We start from the raw sequence: 27,474 nt of genomic DNA, 5'->3' as shown, positions 1-27,474 counted from the left end.
ATACCCGAAGTAATCGGAGCGAGCATACCCGGAGTGATCGGAGCGAGCACACCCGGAGTGATCAGAGTGGGCATACACAGAGTAATCAGGCGAGCATACCTAAAGTAATCGGAGCAAGCATACCCGGAGTAATCAGAGCGAGCATACTCGGAGTAATCGGAGCGAGCATACTCAGAGTAATCAGACCGAGCATACTCGGAGTAATCGGCCCCAGAGAATATTCTACCTGAAATTGAGTATTCAGTGTTGGATAGATTTATCCGTCACACGAAGCGGATGTTCTGCAAACTAAAGTAACAGCTCCAAGAGCCACAAGAAGCAGCTGAGAGACTCGCTCGGCAGCTCCTCAGCCCAAACCGTCACTGTACTTAGGAAGCAGCGGTTGTATCTGTCCCGGCCGCGTTGCGTAATCCCAGCCATTTGTTTTGCACCGAGCAATTCCTCTTTTGTTTAACAACGCGGTTGCATGTTTGGTGCGGTTGGGAAACACAGGAAGTCCTCAGTACAAGCGGAGTATGTGTGAAGGAGGAGGCGGGGGGGCAGTGCAGGGGGGGCACTTCCGACCGTTGGGGTTGTGGACGTTTATAAAGGGGATCTCAGACTTCTCTCTGAGGGGGGGTCCGGATGACTACTGAACTGCTGGGTTTAATCTGTCACCCGCAGGCTGCGAAGCGTTTCATGTGGCGGTACGTACGGTGGGGGGAGGTGAGGTCTGGATGCTCAAATAAACATTTCGGTTACGATAAAGAGGAATTAAACGCCAGAAACCGCTCGGCGGTCTAAACTCCATGGACTGCAGAAGAGCAAAAATAGTCTTACCGCCCAACTTACCAAGAAGGGCGAATGGCAGTGATTATGACTGTAAGAGCGCACTCTCACAGGCGTATTTGCGTACACAAAATTTGCGCAGGCTATATGCAAATAAGGGAGTATTGATTTAAATGGCTTCTCGCATTATGGATTTTCGTGAATGCAAAAAAAACCCAGAACCGCAACATGCTCTACCTTTGTGCGCATCCGATACCCGCTGCACAATTTCATGGGGAATTGAACACATCTGGAACTGATTAGGGTGCACAGCCTTGTAAATCGCGGAGTGGGTGTGTCCCGCGCCGAGGTGCGAGGTCCCTGATAGCGCAAAAAAGTACAGTAAAATGCACTGAAACGCCAGCAAAAAAGACTCCTTCACGGCGCAAAAATGTCACGCTACTGTGTGTGTGTTCGCGCATACGGCCATCTGAGTCTGCCCTCAGGGTGCATTTAGGCGGGATTCACATGGGCGATTATCACTGGCGAGTTTTATCAGATAGCGCTATGGATGAAGTCGCGCGTGAGAATAATATATTGATGTCTATGTGATTATTCGCACAAATGATTTTTCTCTCGTAGTCATGTAAGATTGGCGCACGTTCTATTTCTGATGATTCTGTTGAAGCTTCGCACCTTCTTCCTTATGGGAGCGCCGCGCCCCCGTATACACGCACGTTTAATGAGTGCGATGCAATTTTGCTCCCATAGTGAATAATGGGCAATTTTCCCGCACGATTTTTATGCACGTGAAAATCGCAAACGCAGCAAAGCGCATCGCAGTCACATAAAAATCGAGGCTTTGCAAGTGCGATATTGCTCCACGCTTCTCCACAACGCGCCCATCTAAACGCAATATCATTGCTGCACTTGCAGTTGTCACGTGTGAAAAATATGCTGGAATATTGCCCATTACTCCATATTCACGTGAAACTCGCATGCGATTTATTTTTTTTGCCCTCATAGGAAAGAATGGGCGGTTCCTAAACAGAATCGCCCCAAGATAGGGCGCAGCGTCGCAGCGCTGCGAGAGGAAAATCGTAAGTGGAAATAAACCGCTTTATAATAATGGGATCTTTTCCCACGCCGTTTCTGCGAATCTGACAACGCAGAGAAATCACGCAAGAGAATCGCCCGCGTGAATGCACGCAGACATTGCCCATTCCAGCCTCACGTAAAGCTGGGTGCCAACCTCCATGGCGCCTACACCGCCTCATATGTATCCACACAAAGATATAACGGACGACATTTCCCTCCTTCCCAGGTGATTCCTAACGCAAAAAATTGTGCAAAATATAAAAATTATTTTTTTTAAGCATTTCCATTTTTTGAGGGTTGTGTGAGATTTTTGTTACTTTGGCGCTGCTTTTCATCAATATCCTCCTGATCTGTCATAGATGACAGGCCGCAACACAAGGAAAGCAGATGTCAGCCGTGCGGTGTACATGTCAGTAGCGTGTACGGGTCAGACGGAGAGGAAGTCACACGTGTTGTTAGAGGGCGGCCGTCAGTCATGTCAGCGCTGTGTAGGTGCGCTGCGTATGCCTGTGATGTCACGCTGCGTCTGCACTTCGACAGAGTAGCCGCCAGGTGCGTGCTGGAAGACGTGGAGGTGACACAGGTGTAGTGGCCCAGAGTTAATGGGGCCCCTCCATGATGTTCTATGTCTGTCTCGTGTCAATGTCTTGTCTGTGGCCTGTATTTGATTTATGTCTATTGAATGGTTGTAGAACTAAGAGGGTTAATGTCTGGTATGTTTAGTCCTGTCTGGTAATTGTATCGTTTTGTGTGTATCGTTTGTGGTCATGTGATCATGCTATGTATATGTGTTTGCAAGAATGCAGAGTCAGTCAGTAAGTTAGTGAGTCAGTGAGTGGAAGAAGTCTAGTAGAGAGTCCGTAAGATCAGTGGGTGTGTGGAGAAATATGGAGGAAGCCGAGCGACTTCTTTACACATAGCCTGGACCCATTCTACCCAGGAGACCTTGGTGGTTCTACTGAGCACTGAGAGAAGAACAAGCCGCTTCATGGCGAGAAGAAGATGAAATGAGTGAGTGTTGACAGGTAGAGAGAGAGAGTTTGCTGGGAGAGGAAGTTTCACAGATAACTTGGACTGTGGATTACCCGCAGCACCCGGAGAATCCTCCCTGTGGCACCACTTTGACTTGTTTCTGTTCCAAGACTGTTTATGTGGATTTGAGTTCAAGAGTTTATAGTAAACGAGCAGAACTGACCGTTCCCAGTTCCTGTTCAGAAAGGTGCCCTGTGTGTGGACTACTTTATTGCTTCTAAGAGATTCGCCACAGAGGACGGAACGGTGGCGTCACGAGTGACAACTAGACTTAAGATAACTCCTGGTTACTACCCCTGTCATCTCCCACCGCAGTAACATGGTCGGGACCCGAGCTACCCCCAGGGGAGGAGATGGTAGAGCCCCGTGACAAGGCCTTTCCCTACCCTCCTGTCTCCTTGGCTGTGGGCCCACTGCTCGGATGCTGCACAGGTAGGGTGATAAATTATAATACTCCACTGTCGGTCAATGTTGCGCCCTGCGTAGTCGTAGTTTATCCGGCACGACCCTGTGAGTCACCTGAATTCACACAATTGGGTCTGTGGACCTGCATGTACTGGGCACTCTTCGTGGTCACCCCGTGATCGCTGCATTTGTTTACAGTGTGATTACAGTACGGCGTATTGCTGTACACGGTATAATATGTGAGACTGCATCAGTAGGGGTTTATTATAACATCAATCGCTGGGCCTCATGGAACACCAGCTGGTGGCCCACAGCAGTTACATCCCTGCTCTAACCCGGAGAAATGAAAGCAGTCATCTGATTGGTTGTTAGCTTAAAAGAAAGCTGCTGCAGCCAATCAGCATACAGCTTTATGTTTCCTGAGACAGGCTGCAAAATGAAAGCAGAGGCCTGATTGGTGACTGGTGGTCAGGGCAACGACTTCACAGAGCAGATTCCTCATATAATTTACACCAGTTTCTGATGTAAATTAGACATAAATGTGTCGGTCTGAGGAGGCCACGCCCCATCCAACAAGTCATGCCCCCTTTTTGTGAAAGTTGTACAGAGCAGTGCACCACTGAAAAAGTTGGTACTCAACTTTCCCAACCTCCGCAATGTCAAATCTGATGGAGTTGTGGATGTATTACTGTAAAGCAATCCAGGCTTACACTTCACGAGTCCGGGTAGAGTCTGAGGAGAGTCGGTGGAAAGTCCGGGGAGAAACGGTGGAGAGTCCGGGGAGCGTCTGAGGAGAGGCCAGGGAGAGTCAGTGCAGAGTTTGGGGAGAGTCAGTGCAGAGTTTGGGGAGAGTCAGTTAAAAGTCCGGAGAGAATCTGAGGAGAGTCGGTGGAGAGTCTGAGGGAAGACCAGGGAGAGTCAGTGCAGAGTTTGGGGAGAGTCAGTGCAGAGTTTGGGGAGAGTCAGTGCAGAGTTTGGGGAGAGTCAGTTAAAAGTCCGGAGAGAATCTGAGGAGAGTCGGTGGAGAGTCTGGGGGAAGACCAGGGAGAGTCGGTGGAGAGTGCAGGGAGAGTCTGAGGACTTTCACATTGTGTCTTAAGACTGTTTACCATATGTGACAGAAAGGTTCCCGACGCGTGTCGTAAACAAAAACATAGGCCCCCATTCACACAACAGAGGCCAATTCTGTCTCCTTTTGGGTGTTTCCTGTTTTTTTACTGCATGTTATAGCGCAAGAGACTGCGATACACCCTGTAGAGACATCCAGTAAAAAAGGACACTCCGGGGGGCGGTCACCATGAAGTGGCTTCCGATAAATGTATAGGTCCAAGCTGTCTGTCATACATTCCCGGCCAAAAACCTTGGACATACCGAAAAAACTGGGAAATGTACTAACCTGTCCATTTCTTGCCCTGGGCTTTTTATGATAATGCGGCGTACTGCATACACGGAGACGGGCTCGCCTATTCATGTATTCAGCACATCCGCGGCACCTCTGTGCGCCTTCTGCACAATGTACCCCAGGTCTGATCTGGCGCACACTCCTGGTATGATTTACACCAGTTTCTGGCATAAATTATACATAAATCGGCACAGAAGGAAGAAAAGTTGAAAAGAATTTGTACAAGCTGGACTTGCACAAAAATGTGCAGCTTTTGTTCGCCAGTATTGTGGCTACAGCCTTTTGTAATTGTTCCTGCGTCTTTAGCCTAACGAAGGAAATTTACAAAAGCTTTGAAGTTGCCAATTTTTGCACGAAAATTTGCAACTTTTTAGCTTTTTATGCCAGTCACGCCACTTTTCTGAAACGTAGGCAGGGCATGTGAAGAGGGGCGTGGTCAGGTGTAGAGGGGCGTGGTCACCCCAGACTGACAATTTATAACTATGTAAGTATAATTTACGCCAGAAAATGATGTAAACTATACCGGGTCGGATGCGGCGTACATTTCTGAGAAGGTACATGCATGTGTCGGGGGTGCTGCATACATGAGGAGACGGACATCTTTCCATGTATTAAGCGCCGGGCGCTGGGGGTAATCATACTAAGCGCCCTATAAAGAGAAAGCTCCCAGCGCAGGTAATAAATGGAACCATAAACCCTTTAAGTTGGATCGGTTCGGGTGGATTCTATGTTTTTTTTACTGCAAGCAAGAGCGCTGCAGAGCGCTGCAGAGTGCAGGAGAGTGCAGGAGAGCGCAGGAGAGCGCAGGAGAGTGCAGGAGAGTGCAGGAGAGCGCAGGAGAGTGCAGGAGAGCGCAGGAGAGCGCAGGAGAGTGCAGGAGAGTGCAGGAGAGCGCAGGAGAGTGCAGGAGAGCGCAGGAGAGCGCAGGAGAGTGCAGGAGAGTGCAGGAGAGCGCAGGAGAGCGCAAGAGAGTGCAGGAGAGCGCAGGAGAGTGCAGGAGAGTGCAGGAGAGCGCGGTACACCCTGCAGAGACATCCACTAAAAAGAGACACTACGCAGAAAGCTTCTCTTAATAATAAGTTACCATTCAATGGCTTCTGTAAATGTCCAATCATGTAGTGTATTTCTGCCGCTACGTGATACATGAGTAACTATTTCACTGCTGGAATGGTTACATTGACCAAGGCAAAAGATGCCAATGTAGCAATCACTTCAGTATTGATATCAACCTTGTATGTACAGAATATGAGGACCTGATGAGGACCGGTGGTCTGCGTGAAGGAACTCAATGCAAGTCCTTTTCTTGTCTGTAGCTTGGATGACAATTAGAACATGCAAATGCATGCCAGTGCGTGGCCATCCGTGTGTCCAATGCAAATTGCACTCGAGCCTCATAAGCGCAACTCAGACACACGACAAGACCCAGGAGGACCTTCAAAAAGACAGACTATGGTGGGTGGTAAGGGGTCCCTGAGCGTTATGGTTTAGGTGTGCAGACTGACCCAATTGTCCCCTAGCCTGTTAGTTCCTTCCCAATAAAGAGCAGGATGTCCATCTTTATGGTTCCGTCTCTTTATATTTGTGCACATGCAGCAGCCATTGGGGGTGGGGGGGTACAGGTCGGCATTTCCTATAAAGAAGGGGTACGGGGCGTTGTGTCCGGGGTCATACACCTTACTGCGAATGTAAAATGACAATCACAGGGATTAGACGGAGGCCACAGGATCACAAGCGCTCTCGCTCCTCACATGTTCTGTCTACTCAATCACTGATAAGGATTATAGCTGCTCCTACCTCTTCCCGACCTTCCGACAAATCTCAAGTCGTTAAACCGAGCAACCTGGCTCTTCATCGCCGCCGTTGCATTGCGCAGTTCTGCTGAATAATTCTCATCGTTGCCAGCCATGACAGTGACCAATGTTCCGTCCGGAACGTCCCCTAGCGCCACCACCTGGACACAATAAAGGTACGAGATGTCAGATGTGATCATTCATTCGCTGTGTAATAGAGGTTATTTCTACATTTATCGCTGTCTCTAATTCCACTCGTTATATACAGAATTTATAGCAGAAACTTCTCAGAGCTGAACTTGTCGTTTGGCCCATTCTGATGTCGTGGCTTTTTATATATCATATCCATGTATACAAGATAGATCTGAGACAGGCAGATAGATAGATAGATAGATAGATAGATAGATAGATAGATAGATAGATAGATAGATAGATAGATAGATAGATAGATAGATAGATAGATAGATAGATAGATAGATAGATAGATAGATAGATAGATAGGAGATAGATAGATAGATAGGAGATAGATAGATAGATAGATAGATAGATAGATAGATAGATAGATAGATAGATAGATAGATAGATAGATAGATAGATAGATAGGAGATAGATAGGAGATAGATAGATAGGAGATAGATAGATAGGAGATAGATAGATAGATAGATAGATAGATAGATAGATAGATAGATAGATAGATAGATAGATATGGGATAGATAGATAGATAGATAGATAGATAGATAGATAGATAGATAGATAGATATGGGATAGATAGATAGATAGATAGATATGAGATAGATAGATAGATAGATAGATAGATAGATAGATAGATAGATAGATAGATAGATAGATAGATAAACAGAACTATATACCTTTTGCACTGCGATGGATAAGACGTTTTACCCACCTTGAACGCACAGATAACACGTTGTGATATAAGCGGGAGCTGTGCCAAATGACATATACAGATCTACTACATCTATATGGCATTTTGAGCAATGACACTTATCTGTACATAAAGTTTACCAAATGACAAAGAAACCACCTGCAAAATATCAGCAGGAAACATATATAACCAGATGCAGTTGTGATTGCAGTAAATCCTAATATGTCACTGCAGTGTAACAGAAGGGGCAGGAAGCTGAGATCCATGGTGCTGTTTAACAAGCTTATCAGAGGTACAGCTGCTGTGGCTGCACCCGCCTCTGACCAAACAGCTCACCTATCCCAGCTTCCTTGACCCTGTGTGTGTGACTGCAGCAAGACTTTATTTATTTATATAGCACCAACATATTCTGCAGCGCTGTACAGAGATTGTCATCACTCACATCCGTCCGGGCTCCCAAGGGGGCTCGCCATCTAAATCCGAAATCAACCTAAAATTCCAAATCGCATTGGATAACCACCCTATGACGCTGGCAGGGGTGCAGAGGTTCCTCCTTGTATGACTGCGGACAGAAGGCTTTTCTTTTCTGGCAGTTTTGATGTTCTTCTTTTGCTTCTCGCACTCCTCTAGTCTCCTGTAACTTGTGTAGAGGGGGCTTTGCTTTTGCATTCTGAATGGTAAGCGCGGGTGGCAGGAGTTGGGCGCCAACGGATTTATTCTTTTCTTCAATTTTATTTACAGTGCAAGACAAAGCAAAGCCCTTCATGCACAGGTTCGTTAGGGTGTGATCAGACGCCGCTGACTTGCTGCAGGTTTGGTCAGGGATTTTGGTGCAGATCGGCAGCAGATTTCACCCCTTTTATTTAAATTAAATTGTAAGGGTGAAATCAGCTGCAACAAAATCCATGACAAAATCTGCGGCAAATCAGCAACGTGTGATCACATGCGAAAACACTTGGTGTTTACCATGCAAGGCCCTAAACATGCTGAGGTGTAAAAAAAACTGCAAAAGTTGCAGAATCAGAGTACAGGCTATTGTCACAGCCTTATGGCCTGACGTTTGTCTGGTTTTCTATTTATTTATATATATATATCTTATATATCTATCTATCTATCTCCTATCTATCTATCTCATATCTATCTATCTATCTATCTCATATCTATCTATATCATATCTATCTTATATCTATCTATCTATCTCATATCTATCTATCTCCTATCTATCTATCTATCTATCTATCTATCTATCTATCTATCTATCTATCTATCTCATATCTATCTATCTCCTATCTATCTATCTGTCTATCTATCTATCCCCTATCTATCTATCTATCTATCTATCTACCTATCTTATATCTACCTATCTATCTATCTCCTATCTACCTATCTATCTCCTATCTATCTATCTATCTTATATCTTTTTCTCTATCATTTATTTATCTATCTCATATTTATCTATGGCATGTAGCTGTTTCTTTCTATTCTCTGTAACTGACTACGTATCTAAAGAAGGGATAAAATTGACATTCACTAAACGGAACCCCACTTTTTCGCTTACTTTCCTTCCATCCTTATAGCACCAACTATAAATTGGTGCAGGAGTTTCTACTATATCAGATTTACAGAATAAAATATGACTTTGGTCAATATTATCTTTGCGAGTTGAATTAATCAACTTTTATATATATTTACGAAGATTCAAAGAAGTTTTTTTGGCAGGACTAAATAGACATCAGTATTGCCAAACCGATGAGAAAATAGGGATTGGGGGATGGGGGTGGCAGATTGGGGCCGGGGATTTAGGGAAACATACAACGGCAGGACCGCACAACGGAATATTAAGTCTCTATTTCATGACGATTCTTTGTATCGCTGCAAATCTGACAAGATCAAATGATTTATTTTATGACCGGTTTACTGACATCTATGATGGGAGGAACTGAAGCCGCATGAAATCCTCTGAGTTATAATGTTTCTTTTTAGGGATTTACAACGACACATTTATATACAGATGATAAAATGTAGTCGAATAATCAAATAATGATGATAACAGCGGTAAGAAGTCTAATGTTATTACATAGATTGTTATTATGTTTATATTATTAGATTTTAATATTATTTATAATATTTGTGTAAATAATTGTAAAGTGGATTCAAATGTCTATTCAGCAAGCAAAAATAGTCTGTCAACCAAATGAGAAGGTGCGCTAAAAGAACTGACGCATTGCTTATATTTATAGTCTATAAACTGCTGGAATAAGCAGAAAATTATGTAACATTATAGGCACAAAAATGTACGAAACGAGAAAAAAAACACTTTGTCTCAGCTGCTATTATTATCTGCAAGACGTGCGGCAGAACGGGAACGCACAAAACAGGATACAAAATAGGATGGCGCTCCCGTCCGATCAAACGAACCGCAGTGGATTAGACGACATAATTACCTACAAAATGACCTGACGCTTCTATTTTAATTGAGAAAAACCAAATTAGAAAAAAAACTGCAAAAAAATTAAAATGCCTCCAAAATAAGAACTCAGAAAAAGAAATTGGTTTTGTTGCTAATAAATATCAAGAAAAATGGAAAGAGATAGATAGATAGATAGATAGATAGATTGATAGATATGAGATAGATAGATAATTAGATTCTAGGATATATATATACACACACATATATATATAATATTAACTGGTTTTGTTTATAGTTGACTAAACTAGATGGGATACGTTATTGCTGGTAGTGGGTCCCGGTTCAGAACTCTTGGCTAGACACATTGCAGGACAGTGAGTCAGATCATGGGAGTTAATCATTTTACATTTCTTCCTGGAAACATCAAACGGTCCAGACATGACAGACACAAGTAGGGGAGCAGATTGGTATTTGGAGGGGAGGGGGTGACCATGGGAATAGTTTACTACCACTGACAGAAGGGTCTATGAGACACGCTGCTACCCACCTTTGGGCTTTCTGCCAGCTGAGATGTGGGTACAACTGAAGAGAAGTAAAGTGAACTTAATATCATAATATAACTGACATCTCCTGAACTACAGCAGAAAAGTTGAATTTCTTCCTTGGGTCCTTTACATGGCAGCTCAGCTGATGCTACTGGGCAGTGCCAGGTGACTGTATTGGGGTGGCAGGGAATATAATAGGATTCATGATGATTACATAAAAGCTTCCGTTTTCTAAGAAGTGAACATAAATGTCCCAGGAAAATAAGTATGAAGACAAATAACAAGGAACATCTGTCTGGCCGGAGTCAGAAGCTCCAAAATCAGCATTTTGCCAAATGTATAAGATCAGTGTTGTAACCTTCAAGCCTTATCAATTGAGAACACATTAAATAACTCACTTAGAGGCTGGTCCTCAGTGATGGGTGAGGACAGGGGTCACCTACAAAGGTAAAGGTAATGAGGTGGTCTGCCTATGGAAAACTGCAATGAAATTTCTAATTACAGACAGAAATTGAATAGATAGTTCTACAGATAGATAGATATGAGATAGATAGATAGATAAATAGATAGATAGATATGAGATAGATAGATAGATAGATAGATAGATAGATAGATAGATAGATAGATATGAGATAGATAGATAGATAGATAGATAGATAGATAGATAGATAGATAGATAGATAGATAGATAGATATGAGATAGATAGATAGATAGATAGATAGATAGATAGATAGATAGATAGGAGATAGATAGATAGATAGATATGAGATAGATAGATAGATAGATAGATAGATAGATAGATAGATAGATAGATATGAGATAGATAGATAGATAGATAGATAGATAGATAGATAGATAGGAGATAGATGGATAGATAGATAGATAGATAGATAGATAGATAGATAGATAGATAGATAGATAGATAGATATGAGATAGATAGATAGATAGATAGATAGATAGATAGATAGGAGATAGATAGATGATAGATAGATAGATAGATAGATAGATAGATAGATAGATAGATAGATATGGGATAGATAGATAGATAGATAGATAGATAGATAGATAGATAGATAGATAGATAGATAGATAGATAGGAGATAGATAGATAGATAGATAGATAGATAGATAGATAGATAGATAGATAGGAGATAGATAGATAGATAGATAGGAGATGGATAGATAGATAGGAGATAGATATGAGATAGATAGATAGATAGATAGATAGATATGAGATAGATAGATAGATAGATATGAGATAGATAGATAGATAGATAGATAGATAGATAGATAGATAGATAGATAGATAGATAGGAGATAGATAGATAGATAGATAGATAGATAGATAGATAGATAGATAGATAGATATGAGATTGATAGATAGATAGATAGATAGATATGAGATAGATAGATAGATAGATAGATAGATATGAGATAGATAGATGGATAGATATGAGATAGATAGATGGATAGATGTGAGATAGATAGATAGATAGATAGATAGATAGATAGATAGATAGATAGATAGATAGATAGATAGATAGATAAAACACAAGTGTATGGGTGTATAGACAGAAAATTAATAGAAAGTTCCATTGACAGATACTGTGCATAGGAGGAAAGAAAGATTGCTCATAGATAGATGCATACAAAATAGGTACATAGAAATAACAGGTAGGTAGATGATTAGTTCTAAAAACACATCTATAAAAAGAAAGATCTTAAGACAGACGGATCCATAGATTCATCTAAAAACAGAACCGTACTGCTGATTGCACACAGGACATACAATAAGTATCCATTAGTATATAGGGTGACAATAAGATATTGGGGTCCTACCTTGAAGGCGATGGGCAAGGTCTTGTTGCACCTCCAGTGGGTGGGCAGCACGGAGCACAGAAAGTTGGGGCTGTCAGTACGGACCAGCTCTCCGGGATGATCGGACAGGACCTCCACCATGTTCCGGTCTGCGTTTCTCAGTTTGCCCACCAGGGCGGCACTGCCATCCGGTGCACTCAGGGGTAAGGTCTCAGTCATCTTCCCCGGGCTGAGGGTGGTGGAGGGCGGCGTGAAGCGGCGGCTGGTGCTGGTATCTACGGGGATACGCATCACAACAAGCCTGGTGAGTAAAACTCAGTGTCTTATAAAGTAAGAAGGGGCGAGAAGAACAGAAGACCCCACAATGATCTACCCTCAGGTATTGCCACCACTACCACAGTCCCGGGGTATCGATATACGCAAGTCTTATGATGCCAGCTTCTACCGCAACCTGCCCTGGCACTGGGCACCCTTAGACATAAACCTGCCCAGCTAGTACCATCCTAGGATTGTCTTCCAGGTCATCACTCTAAAGTCCCAAAAGAACACCAAACACATTCACGTCTTGTAGTAAGATGATGATGATGAGCACTTGACCTGTGACCCCCTAAGCCAAGGGTCACCAACAAGAATAAGCCCACCCAAAATCCAGGGACAGGGGGTATTATCAGTATGACTTTTGTCCTTCCATGCTCGACAGAAAGTTGAGAAGGTATCTCAGGAGGCTTCCAGAGATGAGGTTCCTCCAAGACAACCAGGTGTCTTCTTCTTGTGGCTGTGCTGGGTTTGTGGTTGCCTCTTGTGGCTTGTCCTGTGGTTTATGGGTGCACAAGATAAAGCCGAGCAGACAATGAGGACTGGCTGCTTGGTGGTGACTCAAGTTTAACTCTTGAGGAGGTTCTGCTGGAAGTTCTGAGTTTCCTCAGCAAGTTGTTACAAGTTGTTGCATTCGCGATCTGTGGCTGGAAGTTCTTCAGGCTGAGACTTTTTCCTTCAGTTCACTGCTGGAGGAGGAGGAGGAAGAGGAGGAGGAGGAGAAGGAGAGGAGGAGGAGGAGGAGGAGAGCTCCTGCGCTGCACCCGCCGCCTCTATGAATGAGACATCCTGGAAATGAATTTGCTTTTACAGTAACAAGTCCAGAGGAATGTCATTCCCCCGGGCTCATTTGCATAGTGGGTGCGTCTTAACCAATAGCCGAGCAGGCAGGGCGTGGCTTAGCTCCCGGGGAAGCTGGAGCTGCTGGCAGTAGCCGTTGTGCTACTGTACAGGACAGACCTGGCAGTGCGGCCGCCCGGCTCATGTGCCGCTCGGTCACCTCCAGCTGCTGGAAATAGCTGGCCAGCTCCACTCCCAAGACCTGCAGTTCCAGAGTGGGTTGCTTTCTACCTCTGCTTGCTGTGCTTATACTGCTGCTACCTCTGCTTACTGTAGTTATGCTGCTGCTACCTCTGCTGTAAACTCTGCTTGCTATGATTATGTTGCTGCTACCTCTACCCTCTGTGGTTACATTCCTGCTACCTCTGCTTTCTGTGGTAACATTGCTGCTACCTCTGCTTGCATGGTTTTGCTGACATCTCTGCTTGCTGTGGTTACACTGCTATCTGCTTCTACTTGCTGTGGTTACACCGCAGGCTACCTCTGTTTGCTGTGATATGCAGCTGCTACCTCTACTTGCTGTGGTTACACTGCTGGCGACCTCTGCTTACTGTGGTTATGCTGCTGCTACCTCTGCTTACTGTGGTTATGCTGCTGCTACCTCTGCTTGCTGTGGTTATGCTGCTGCTACCTCTGCTTGCTGTGGTTACACTGCAGGCCACTTCTGCTTGCTGTGGTTATGCTGCTGCTACCTCTGCTTGTTGTAGTTACACTGCAGGCTACCTCTGCTTGCTGTGGTTACACTGCAGGTCACCTCTGCTTGCTGTGGTTATGCTGCTGCTACCTCTGCTTACTGTGGTTATGCTGCTGCTACCTCTGCTTACTGTGGTTATGCTGCTGCTACCTCTGCTTGCTGTGGTTCTGCTGCTGCTACCTCTGCTTGCTGTGGTTACACTGCAGGCCACCTCTGTTTGCTGTGGTGTATGCTGCAGCTACCTCTGCTTACTGTGGTTATGCTGCTGCTACCTCTGCTTGCTGTGCTTACACTGCTGCTATCTCTGCTTTTGGACTCCTTTTCCAGCCCCCTGGTACTGAAGGGTACGCTGCAGCTAAACCTCAAGTTTGGTTGTGGGATCCATATATACCAACTATACAGCTGTGGCACTACAAGCATCAGAACGCCCGCCAGCTAGCATGGAAGGGATCTACAAGGCAGCTATACATCTGCTGTGGAACTACAAGTATCAGCATGTCCTGGGCTCATTCATAGGGTGCCTGCTTGCTGTAATACGCTGTGTTTACTGCCCGTGGATTGCGCTTTTTCAGCGTATTCGTTGCGGAGGGTTCTCATGCGTGCGTTTCCTGCCGCCGCGCCAAATTATTTTCACGCAGAAAAGTCCGACTGATTCCACCATTTCTTTTATAGCAATATCTCCCACCGACATGTGGATGTGCGGCCGCTACGTATTCACGCTCACCCATAGACTTTAATGGGCACTTTTAGTCCATGACTACACACTGCGGCCTCCTTCACACGGGCGGATGCGTATATGCGTTCATCTGTACGCACTGTATATACTATTTAACCCCCCCAACCCCTCCCCCGCCAGCATATACAGACAGTGAGGCAGTTTCAGACAGCCGTATGCGTAACTACGCTCGCCGCTGCGCAGCGACATTGTACATGCACAAGGGTTTTTTTTCACCGGCCATTTAAGGTCTAGCGCAAGAGTTGGAAAAATAATAGCGGGAAGATAAGTCCTGCCCTGCGGGGCTCTTGGGTGCGCAAATGTGTGCAAAGTAGAGCAGGTCCTATTTTTTTGCGCCTGGGAGAACCACGAACGTATAAAAAGAAATGAGACTGAATCCATTGAAATCATTATTCTCCACGGATTTCGTGCAGGAAATCCCCGCGTGTGAAGAAGCGCTAACGATGGAAGCACGCCGACCCCTGACTTACATCGGGGATTCAGACTGCGGTTTTTACACGGACAGATGTTGTCCGTATTCTTGGACCAAAGTCGCCCAGTGAAGTCTACGAGTGCATAAAACACCCCGCAGCGCACAAGCGCTGGCATCCATGTTCACTGCAGGGTTTTGTTCTTTTGCGCAGCCTGTTTTCTGCGGGTTGTGACAAAACTGCCGTCACTTGGATCGTTTTTTCTCTGTGTCCAAAAAACAGATGGCACACAGAAAATATGCCAACACACATGCCCAAAGACGCACGGACGCGTGGCAGAAAAAATGTGCATTTTATTTACTGACCCAAATTGCATCTGCTCGTGTGAATAAGCCTTAATTGTAAAAGGGAGGTTGGTCTGCCTGTGCATGCTGATACTTGTAGTCCCACTTGCCAACCTGTGCTTTATGAATATACAACCTGGGGCTACAGGGCATGCTGGGACTTGTGGGTCCTCAGCAAGTGGGTAACTACTTTTGGTCCTCCTGGTGGCGTTCTGGTACTTGTTGTCCCACGGCTGCGGCCGGCTGAGCTTTTATTTATAGTTTTACGTCTTTTAGATTAGTGGAACACGATACAAGCGCAGTATTCATCTCCTGGTGTTCCAGCATGGAAGGGGTTAAGGGGTTACTTTCCACTAATATCGATTAGATTTGGCGAGGAGAGAAGCAAGATTTGTACCTGTCTGCCCTGTGACAGGGGGTGCCGGAGGTCTGCGGCAGCCCCTTACCCACGTCATGGCGCTCCCCCCTAACGCTGCATCTGCCCAGGTAAATCCTGATGTGGAATTTATGAAGAAGTCACCAAATCCCAGATTATTGCCGTTTCATGAGAACCAGCGCCATTGTCACTCAGTGTCAATCCATGTAGAATCCAGAGCTGCGCAGTCCGTAGGGATGAGTCCCGCTGCGTGTAATCGGGAGGCGAGACAGGCTATGGGTTTCTACCTGATGCGCACGGTTAGCGGATTTTGGCGCAGAATTACTGTTATTTGTACTGTCTGGCTTCAGTCGCAGTTAGTCCCTCGTGCGGACTTGTCTGTACGTAACCATGGTATCCGGTGTCTGATGTCCTTATGGGTACAACGTCACTGCGGCCTACAACTAGTAGGCGAGGGAGTAACAATATGTCAATAGTTGCCACAACGTCACTGCGCCTATAGCCATGAGGTGACGGTACACCGCTACACACACAACGTCACTGCGCCTATAGCCATGAGGTGACGGTACACCGCTACACACACAACGTCACTGCGCCTATAGCCATGAGGTGATGGTACACCGCTACACACACAATGTCACTGCGCCTATAGCCATGAGGTGAGGGTACACCGCTACACACACAACGTCACTGCGCCTATAGCCATGAGGTGACGGTACACCGCTACACACACAACGTCACTGCGCCTATAGCCATGAGGTGACGGTACACCGCTACACACACAACGTCACTGCGCCTATAGCCATGAGGTGATGGTACACCGCTACACACACAATGTCACTGCGCCTATAGCCATGAGGTGAGGGTACACCGCTACACACATAACATCACTGCGCCTATAGCCCTGAGGTGAGGGTACACCGCTACACACACAACGTCACTGCGCCTATAGCCATGAGGTGAGGGTACACCGCTACACACATAACATCACTGCGCCTATAGCCCTGAGGTGAGGGTACACCGCTACACACACAACGTCACTATGCCTATAGCCATGAGGTGAGGGTACACCGCTACACACATAACATCACTGCGCCTATAGCCCTGAGGTGAGGGTACACCGCTACACACACAACGTCACTGCGCCTATAGCCATGAGGTGAGGGTACACCGCTACACACATAACATCACTGCGCCTATAGCCCTGAGGTGAGGGTACACCGCTACACACACAATGTCACTGCGCCTATAGCCATGAGGTGAGGGTACACCGCTACACACATAACATCACTGCGCCTATAGCCCTGAGGTGAGGGTACACCGCTACACACACAACGTCACTATGCCTATAGCCATGAGGTGACAGTACACCGCTACACACACAACGTCACTGCGCCTATATCCATGAGGTGAGGGTACACCGCTACACACACAACGTCACTGCGCCTATAGCCATGAGATGACAGTACACCGCTACACACACAACGTCACTGCGCCTATAGCCATGAGGTGACGGTACGTCGCTACACACATAACGTCTTTGTGCCTATAGCCATGAGGTGACAGTACACCGCTACACACACAACGTCACTGCGCCTATAGCCATGAGGTGATGGTACACCGCTACGCACACAACGTCACTATGCCTATAGACATGAGATGATGGTACACCACTACGCACACAACGTCACTGCGCCTATAGCCATGAGGTGATGGTACACCGCTACACACATAACGTCACTGCGTCTATAGCCATGAGGTGATGGTACACCGCTACACACACAACGTCACTGCGCCTATAGCCATGAGGTGATGGTACACCGCTACACACACAACGTCACTATGCCTATAGCCATGAGGTGATGGTACACCACTACGCACACAACGTCACTGTGCCTATAGCCATGAGGTGATGGTACACCACTACGCACACAACGTCACTGCGCCTATAGCCATGAGGTGATGGTACACCGCTACGCACACAACGTCACTGCGCCTATAGCCATGGGGTGATGGTACACCACTACGCACACAACGTCACTGCGCCTATAGCCATGAGGTGATGGTACACCGCTACACACACAACGTCACTATGCCTATAGCCATGAGGTGATGGTACACCACTACTCACACAACGTCACTATGCCTATAGCCATGAGGTGATGGTACACCGCTACGCACACAACGTCACTGCACCTATAGCCATGAGGTGATGGTACACCGCTACACACACAACGTCACTATGCCTATAGCCATGAGGTGATGGTACACCACTACTCACACAACGTCACTATGCCTATAGCCATGAGGTGACGGTACACCGCTACGCACACAACGTCACTGCGCCTATAGCCATGAGGTGATGGTACACCGCTACACACACAACGTCACTGTGCCTATAGCCATGAGGTGACGGTACACCACTATGCACACAACGTCACTGCGCCTATAGCCATGAGGTGATGGTACACCACTACGCACACAACGTCACTGCGCCTATAGCCATGAGGTGATGGTACACCGCTACACACACAACGTCACTATGCCTATAGCCATGAGGTGACAGTACACCGCTACACACACAACGTCACTGTGCCTATAGCCATGAGGTGATGGTACACCACTACTCACACAACGTCACTGCGCCTATAGCCATGAGGGGATGGTACACCGCTACACACATAACGTCACTGCGCCTATAGCCATGAGGTGACGGTACACCGCTACACACATAACGTCAGTGCGCCTATATCCATGAGGGGATGGTACACCGCTACACACATAACGTCAGTGCGCCTATAACCATGAGGTGACGGTGCGTCGCTACACACACAACGTCACTGTTCCTGTAGCCATGAGATGACGGTACACCGCTACACACACAATGTCACTGTGCCTATAGCCGTGAGGTGACAGTACACCGCTACACACACAACGTCACTGCGCCTATAGACATTAGGTGATGGTACACCGCTACACACACAACGTCACTGTGCCTATAGCCATGAGGTGAGGGTACACCGCTACACACACAACGTCACTGCGCCTATAGCCATGAGGTGATGGTCTGTGGCTACGCACATAACGTCACTGTTCCTATAGCAATGAGGTGACGGTACGTCGCTACACACACAACGTCACTGCGCCTATAGCCATGAGGTGACGGTACGTCGCTACACACACAACGTCACTGCGCCTATAGCCATGAGGTGATGGTACGTGGCTACACACACAACGTCACTGCGCCTATAGCCATGAGGTGACAGTACACCGCTACACACACAACGTCACTGCGCCTATAGCCATGAGGTGACAGTACACCGCTACACACACAACGTCACTGCGCCTATAGCCATGAGGTGATGGTACACCGCTACACACACAATGTCACTGCGCCTATAGCCATGAGGTGAGGGTACACCGCTACACACACAACGTCACTGCGCCTATAGCCATGAGGTGACAGTACACCGCTACACACACAACGTCACTGCGCCTATAGCCATGAGGTGATGGTACACCGCTACACACACAACGTCACTGCGCCTATAGCCATGAGGTGACAGTACACCGCTACACACATAACGTCATTGTGCCTATAGCCATGAGGTGATGGTCTGTGGCTACACACACAACGTCACTGCGCCTATAGCCATGAGGTGACGGTACACCGCTACACACACAACGTCACTGCGCCTATATCCATGAGGTGACGGTACACCGCTACACACATAACATCACTGCGCCTATAGCCATGAGGTGACGGTACACCGCTACGCACATAACGTCACTGCACCTATAGCCATGAGGTGAGGGTACACCGCTACACACACGTCACTGCGCCTATAGCCATGAGGTGATGGTACACCGCTACACACACAATGTCACTGCGCCTATAGCCATGAGGTGACGGTACGTCGCTACACACACAACGTCACTGCGCCTATAGCCATAAGGTGATGGTACACCGCTACACACATAACGTCACTGTTCCTGTAGCCATGAGATGACGGTACGTCGCTACGCACACAATGTCACTGTGCCTATAGCCATGAGGTGACGGTACACCGCTACACACACAACGTCACTGCGCCTATAGCCATGAGGTGACGGTACACCGCTACACACACAACGTCACTGCGCCTATAGCCATGAGGTGACGGTACACCGCTACACACACAACGTCACTGCGCCTATAGCCATGAGGTGATGGTACACCGCTACACACACAATGTAACTGTGCCTATGGCCATGAGGTGACGGTATGTTGCTACGCGCCCCGCAGGGGTCCTCACCCTGAATGCCCCATGTGAATGGAGTAGCGGTGCACATGCTAAACCAATGCTCCATTCACTTCTACGGGGGATATCGATGCGCTCTGTAGTCTCCCTCCGCCCTGTAGAAGTGAATGGTCAGGCAGGCGCACCGACACTCCATTCACTGGGGGCAGCCAGGGTGCGCAAATCTCCGCCGGGCCAATCGGACAGTCACCCTCTATCTTGTGTCTTTAAGAAGATCCTTAAGGTATTACAAAGAGCTGCCATCTTCTCCACCCCCCTTCACGACAGATTCTCACGGACTGCTGCAAAACCCGCCGTACCAAATATTATTAGTGGCGGCATATTCCATGGCGCAGTACAATGCGATATAAGGAGCCGCCTGCCCTTCCGTTAGTGAAACACTGAGACATTAGAGACTTCTGCACAATTTTGGGGCAGGAAATCAGAAAAGCGATGATATTTGTGGCCTCTTTATTTTGTTCTCAGGATTGCGCAATCCTTCCCTTTTCTCATAGAAATAAGGAAACGCCAGACCCTCGCCGTCCCTCGGGCTTAAGCTAGCAGCCCCTCCCCCCGCTAAGTGGTAAAAAAGAAGGAAAAACAAAAACAACTATATAAAATGCTGGACAGTATATATATATATACACCCATAGGCCTTTTTTTTATCCGTGAAAAACCGGATGACACGCGGCGAGCATACGGACCCGTGATATTTAATGCGGCGGCACACACTACCGCGTTCCTTCACGCAGACTCCTTGCATCTTCTGTCGTCCGTATCCCGGACGAGAAGTAGGATGTAAGAATGTGTCAATGTGCGGGCCGTCCGTGTATTGGCGCACAGACGGATGGCCAATGCGAGTTGCCGCTAGTCTCTCAGGCAGGCGTGTCGCGGTTTCACTCTCGGCCCCTCGGAGGCGACCAGTCATCTGCTTCTTACAATCTGCTCTTGAAGTTTTCCCGCGCCATATAAAAAGAGTTGAAGAGAGTCCGATTTTTCGCGTAGCGCCGTGCCGACTGCCCCTGATCTGGCGTGGCATATATACTGATTTCTTCGCTGTAATCCCCCACAGGCGCCGTAGCGAACCCTCCCGCTCACCTCAGCCCTACCCTACTTACTGCGCATGCGCCTTAAGGACCGTTACTCCCACAATCATCTGATCTAGGGCGCAGTGGGAGTAACGATCCTCAGGGCACATGCGCCGTACGCCACTGAAGTTACACCCAGTAGAGCTGGTGTGTGGGAAGGGTCTGCTATGGCGCCTGCGTGGGATTACAGCGCACTATAGAAATCGGTGTCCATACCAAACAAGGACAGGGGCGGGCGGCGCGGCGCTGAGCGAAAAATGTGACTATTTTCAGTTCATTAGAACTCGTACGGCGCGGAAAAACTTCAAAAGCAGATTGTAAAGGCGCCGACCGCGGATTACAGAACCGGATAGCGGTAGGGAAAGCTCACGAGCGGCGCTGTTAAAGGTTTATCGTGCACTGGGTGGTAAAAACTGGATCCCTTTAAACCCGCCTCCTTGTGGCGAATGTCTGTTGTGCCCGTATGGTAAGGCTGCTGCAGATGGCGCCCCTGCAGGCCGGAAGTGGCTGCACAGGTAAGCAGTACAGGTAACGGCATCCCCAAATCACATCTGCCTGCAGCAAGGTCCTCCGAACCCGGACACCAACGCGCAGATCAGCTCCGCCACCGTCAGAAATACTCCTTGCCAACAGCAGGGGGAGCCGATGAGCAGCAGCGGGCTGGAATGCCCTGGAGGAAGAGGAGTAGGGCTGCAGGGGAGCAAGAGGACCGGACCCCCGAATGAGCGGAACCAAACTGTGCCGGACGGACCCGCTGACTGTAATGGCGGCCGCTCATTTCCTGTACAGCAGTTTTACCGGATGACGGCTCCTACCCGCTTGCGTTTTTTTATCGATTGTCAATGGGGCTTTCTAATGCAGAAGCGCCAACCTGCCATGCGTTTTTAACAAAAGTCCCATTGACAATCGCGATTAAAAAAAACGTAGCGTTAAAAAAACGCAAGTGGGCAGGAGCCGTGTAAAGTCCTGCACGCACGACCTTTACATCCAGCATTTCATGCTCGGTCTGCGCCGCACGCCGCGAACAGACACTGATGTGAAAAGAGCCTAACCGCCACATGTCATGTTTGGCGCCCCCCAAGGCGCCGGGCGCAGCGCCGGCATCCTTACATCTACTGACGTGTCCCCAACATGGCAGACAGCGATCTCTTACCGTAAACTCCTTCAATCTGGCATCAGTTTCCCCAATGCTGAATTATCAGATTTTCTGGATTATTGGAAGGCCGTAGAAAAGTCTAAACACACATGGCGCTTATTTATCGATAATGTGCGACGGTGTCATACTCGCTCCCGAGAGGCGCAATCTACGCCATATTTATCAAGGAGGTGAACGTGCTCGTAAATGTGGGGAATATTTAGAATCGGCAGCAAAACTAGTAAATTTGCCAAACATGTCTGAAATGCGCCAAATTGTGATGAAGTTTGTGAAAGAGATGTACGTGGGCCAGGAAACAGTCGGCGGAGGCGGCATGAGGAGCTGAGATGCGCCAAACTTCACGTAGATGGAAGAAAACGGGAATTGGTTCTGTGGTTTTCACGCGGAGGGGCGGAGCGTCTGGATTCACTGCCGTATAGAGGACGCGATCCCACTAAAATAGCAAAAAATGTTTAAAGAGATTATTAACGAACCGCACAGGTGCGCCAAAATGAAATGGCTTTTCTGACGGCAAACATTTACCTCAAATGCTAAAAGATGCGCAAAAAAACTGCGCCAAAGTCAGCAAACAAATAGCTTGTAAAATAGTGCGACGTCATTCCAGCGCAAATTATGTCACAAACCTGTCGAAAACGCCTTCATAAATAAGCCGCGTGGTGTGACCCCCCCCCCCCCACCGTAACGTGGCCTCCTGTATCAGGGAGTGGTCCTTGTCGCCCCGAGACTGCTGAGGTATAAAGGACAGCTGCGCTGTGATTGGTCGCTCGGGGCGACAAGGACTGTCTTCTGTTAGACGGTTTGATAAATGAGGTCTATATGTGCATACTTACGGGAAAGCAGGCCGGCACCACGCTGTTATGGAAGGTCTGTCTATGTCGCCCCTAGCAACCAATCACAGCGCAGCGTTCATTTCTTAAACAGCTGAGGTAAACTGAAAGATGCACTGTGATTGGTTGCTATACTGCTGAGGTAAAGTGAACGCTGCGCTGTGATTGGTTGCTATACTGCTGAGGTAAAGTCAACGCTGTGCTGTGATTGGTTGCTATACTGCTGAGGTAAAGTGAAAGCTGCACTGTGATTGGTTGCTCAGGACAACAAGGACATCTTCCTGCTAGGCAGCGCTGATGAATGAGGCCCATCATGTAGCAGGAGACCTGTGGGTGGAGTAGTGACCCGGGAACGGCAGCGACCACAGCTTTCCCTACAGAAGCCATTGGTTCTGTACCTGCGCGGTCATGTTGACGAGGCGGTACGATAAGGCGGTTGTCAGCCGCGGGGGTCCGCTGTGACTTGTGATTGTAGTGCAGCCGGCGCGGAGGAAACGTGAGAAAGGAAAACACTTTGCTTCGACAGATGAAGCCTGAGACCCCAAGTGACTCCAGGATTTACGTTGCGTGAATGTGAAGAGGCCCTGCGTGCGCAAAAAGTGCCAAACTATGCGCTGATACACACGCAAATCTGCCTCATCAAAGCCTGTTCGCTTCACAAATACGTTGTGCAGAAGCGTGCAAAATTCCGCATACGGTTGTCTGGAGCCGCCCTAAGGAGACGTCAGCGCCGCCGACCCACAGGGGCTCAGTCACACGTGCGTCGGGCTTCCCGTCTCTCTTACATTAAACGCCACCATTTTTTGCCCTTTTCAATGGCGTTTACAAAAACAAACAGCTTTTATTTCGCCTCCGTTACATCGCGCTGCAGACTGCGCTGTTTTCTGGCGCTTCTGTTCGCTTTCCGTTTTTTTGAAACCCTTTAGAGTCAATGGAGAAAAACGGAAGAGAGACAGAAAGCCCAACAGGAGGCCCCGGGGGGCCCCGGCGCCGAAGAGCCGCAGTACAAAGGCGAATCATTACTGAAGAACGTTTGATGTCGCGCACAAGGATACGAGCAGCAATGGGGACGCCAACGGGTTCCCGACTGTCCCTAATCATGGCCGAGCACGGACGTCTGAGCCTACCTGGTGGGATGACTGAAAGCACATTGAAGCCCTAACAGGTGTGAACGAGCCCCAAGTCCTCGTGCTTCATGGGGACAGCCCTACTTGGCCTGTAATAGGTCATCAATAATAGATCGGTGTGGGGGTCCATTGTCCCTGCCGATCAGTTGGTGGCAGGTCCTTTTGCTCTGATTTCTGCAACAAGTGTTCCCTCTGCAGCAGCCAGGCCTGCCATTACAGGTAACGTTCCCATTGAAGCTGCAATACCAAGCCTGACCACTACAGTGGGAACGGAGCTGTCTGCTTCCTGCAGAAATCAGCCCAATGCAGGAGCTGAGTTCCCAAGCCAACCTGGCTATTTACGTGCGGAGTTAGGGTAGAAAATGGGAATTTTTCCCTGGATCCACGAACCTCTCGCTGTGGTGGTACTCTATGGTAAGTTCATCCTTGATGCTGCTGAGACGTCTACGGTTTATGGCTGAGCCGCGTGTAACATTGTATCTCTTGCTTCATTCATCTGGTGTATCCACAAGTATGTCAATGCTGGGAAGCTCCAGTCCATACGCGACCATACAGGGTTAAAGCATTAACACTTGCATGACTGGCTCTACAATATTCTGTATACGCATATATAAGAAGAGTCTAGGTTAGTGGCGGCACAAGGAGTTAACCAACCCGTGGGGATGGGGTGAAGACGCTGCAACCCACAGTGGGATCCATTTCCAGTAAATGTTAGAAAAAGAATTTGGCTGCAACCTCCGACACGTAAGGTGGGAGAGACGGGTGGACAGGAGAATCCCCAATCCTTTGTAGAAATCCAGTTCAAGTTAAAGGGGATGTTCACTTTTTCATCCCTTTATGTTAAAAGGGCCTCTAAAACTGAGCAGAGTTTAGGGTGTCCCACTGCCGAAACCCTAACTATCATCAATCATCAGTCAGGGATCCTGTAAGCAGGCGCTCAGTTTCCCCACAGCGCCTCTGAAGGACAAATGAAGCATTACAAGGCGCCTACTAATATTAATGCACCCTGGGTCCTCCAAAGAGAAAGATGCCACCTCCACTCTGGGATCCCAAAAAGAGGACTCATCTTCCCTAACAGTTACCTCCTGGGTGTGCGGGTTTGTCTGGAGTGGGATCAGGGGCCAATCCCACTCAACATATGCTTGGTGCTGGCTGCCTATTAACCTTTTAAATGCCCCAATTGGTATTTCAGGGTCCTAAAGGCCCCCTTCACTTTCATGAGATCGCAAAGTGCTTTTCAGTTGCCATGGCAGACTTCGGCCTTCTGAAGGCCCTCCAGGGTTGCCATGGCTGATTGCCTATCGAGCCAAACCCAGTGGATAGACAGCCTGTCAGAACACCGCATAATGCAATACTATGGTATTGCATCATATTCTATGAGCGATCAAATGATTGCAAGTTCAAGTCCCCTAAGGGAGATTAAAAATAAGTGAAATAAAATGTTTTATTAATTATTGGAAAAAATAAAAGTTAATAAAAGCCTCTTTTTTCATATTGTCACCCAGCTTTCCCAGCCTCTGAATGGAACATCTGCCTAGTTATGCAGCGATACAGCCACCTTTACTGCTCGTTACCCAGATATAGTTGAAGGACCTCCTTTTTTTACACCTCATCAAATCTAGGTAGATCATAAGAACAAGACAAACCATTGCGTACTACATGGGATTATGTGAGAAAGCTATCAAAGGCCGGACCAGTAATCAGTCCGCTGGATTATCCCTGACAAGGAGGATGAAGAAGAGAAGGAAGCCCCCCCCCCCACCCCCTCTCCTCCGCTTCTACCATGTTGCCAAGTGTGTCATAACCAGTCATCACCACTAGAGGGCACTAACAGACCTGCTTCCTGCACTGCACTGTGTGGCTCAGCAGGACACCTGCCTCACAGGAGTGATAACTTCTCACACTAGTTAATGAGACGTTTCCATATCCTCCGTCAGGAGATATCTGCGCCCGGGAGCTCCAGCGGGTCCGTAAACCAATTTGTACGGACACAAGTGAGCACACAAAAGTAGAATAAACTCATTACTGACCCAAACCTGCCATCGGTGCAGTGCGGTCCCCCTAGATTTAGGCTGCGTCTTCACATGGCGCCTGAATCGCGGTTATATCACATTTTCACGCCATTTCTCCATCTTTGTGCTCTGCACTTAGCGGAGCGGCCGCTCCCCGGACAGGGGGCTTCTGTCTCCGGCTTTATTCTGCTACTTTTTATTTGCACATCAGAAGTGCTGTCTGAGCCCCGCCTGTGTGTTACGTTCTGCGATGCAGCCGTCATCCGATCGGTGGAGCGCGCGAACCCAATGAGCTTCACTTGTAGAAGCTGCTCCGATGAAACCTGCATCTCAAAGCGGCTGCATGCTGCAGTAAAACGCATTTAGTGTGCACAGCAAAACACTAGAGAAACACGGGAAAACCGCGATACAAGCGCCACATGGAACCCCGCCTTACGGAAGACTCCGAGGAAACCATGTCAGGCCTTGAAATTTAGAAGGTTTATTGCAATTTTAGGTACACAGGGCGATTATCGTCCAAATAATTGCTGGAATTTGGGGAATTGTCACTCCGTGTGCAAGTGGCTGCTGGTGGGGCTCTCAGCAAGAGATCGCTCACCTGGCGCAGCTGGTGTTTAGTTTGTGCCCGTTTACACACAAGCCGCACAATCTAGGAAGAGACTGTCACTCCTGTGTGAAAGCGGGACGATAGTCGGAGGGACGGCTGTCAGGTGCTTATGATCCTCACAGTTGTACCTTTACCCCAATACTATCTATCAATCTATCTATCTATCTATCTATCTATCTATCTATCTATCTATCTATCTATCTATCATCTATCTATCTATCCATCTTCTATCTATCTATCTATCTCCTATCTATCTATCTATCTATCTATCTATCTATCTATCTATCTATCTATCTATCTATCTCCTATCTATCTATCTCCTATCTAACTATCTATCTATCTCCTATCTATCTATCTATCTATCTATCTATCTATCTATCTATCTATCTATCTATCTATCTCCTATCTATCTATCTCCTATCTAACTATCTATCTATCCATCTATCTATCTATCTCCTATCTATCTATCTATCTATCTATCTATCTATCTATCTATCTATCTATCCATCTTCTATCTATCTATCTATCT

The 27,474-nt window shown here is 47.3% G+C and overlaps 1 protein-coding gene across 2 annotated transcripts in view; it reads right to left on the bottom strand.

Moving 5' to 3' along the window:
• Positions 1–13,202, bottom strand: part of RUNX1 (RUNX family transcription factor 1) — a 102,138-nt gene extending 88,936 nt beyond the window's left edge. The window contains exons 1-2 of one of the 2 annotated variants that reach the window (XM_066598999.1): positions 12,155–13,202; positions 6,479–6,635 (exon numbers count right to left, since the gene is read on the bottom strand). In XM_066598999.1, coding sequence (XP_066455096.1) covers positions 6,479–6,635; positions 12,155–12,424 — 427 coding nt within the window. In that variant the 5' untranslated portion in view covers positions 12,425–13,202. The remainder of the gene's footprint in view (positions 1–6,478; positions 6,636–12,154) is intronic. The other variant, XM_066598998.1, reaches the window with a different exon arrangement.
• Positions 13,203–27,474: the final 14,272 nt, after the last annotated feature.

Source organism: Eleutherodactylus coqui, chromosome 4 (genome assembly GCF_035609145.1).
Source record: "Eleutherodactylus coqui strain aEleCoq1 chromosome 4, aEleCoq1.hap1, whole genome shotgun sequence".
Lineage (NCBI taxonomy): Eukaryota > Metazoa > Chordata > Amphibia > Anura > Eleutherodactylidae > Eleutherodactylus > Eleutherodactylus coqui.
This window is presented reverse-complemented; position numbering and strand designations above follow the sequence as displayed.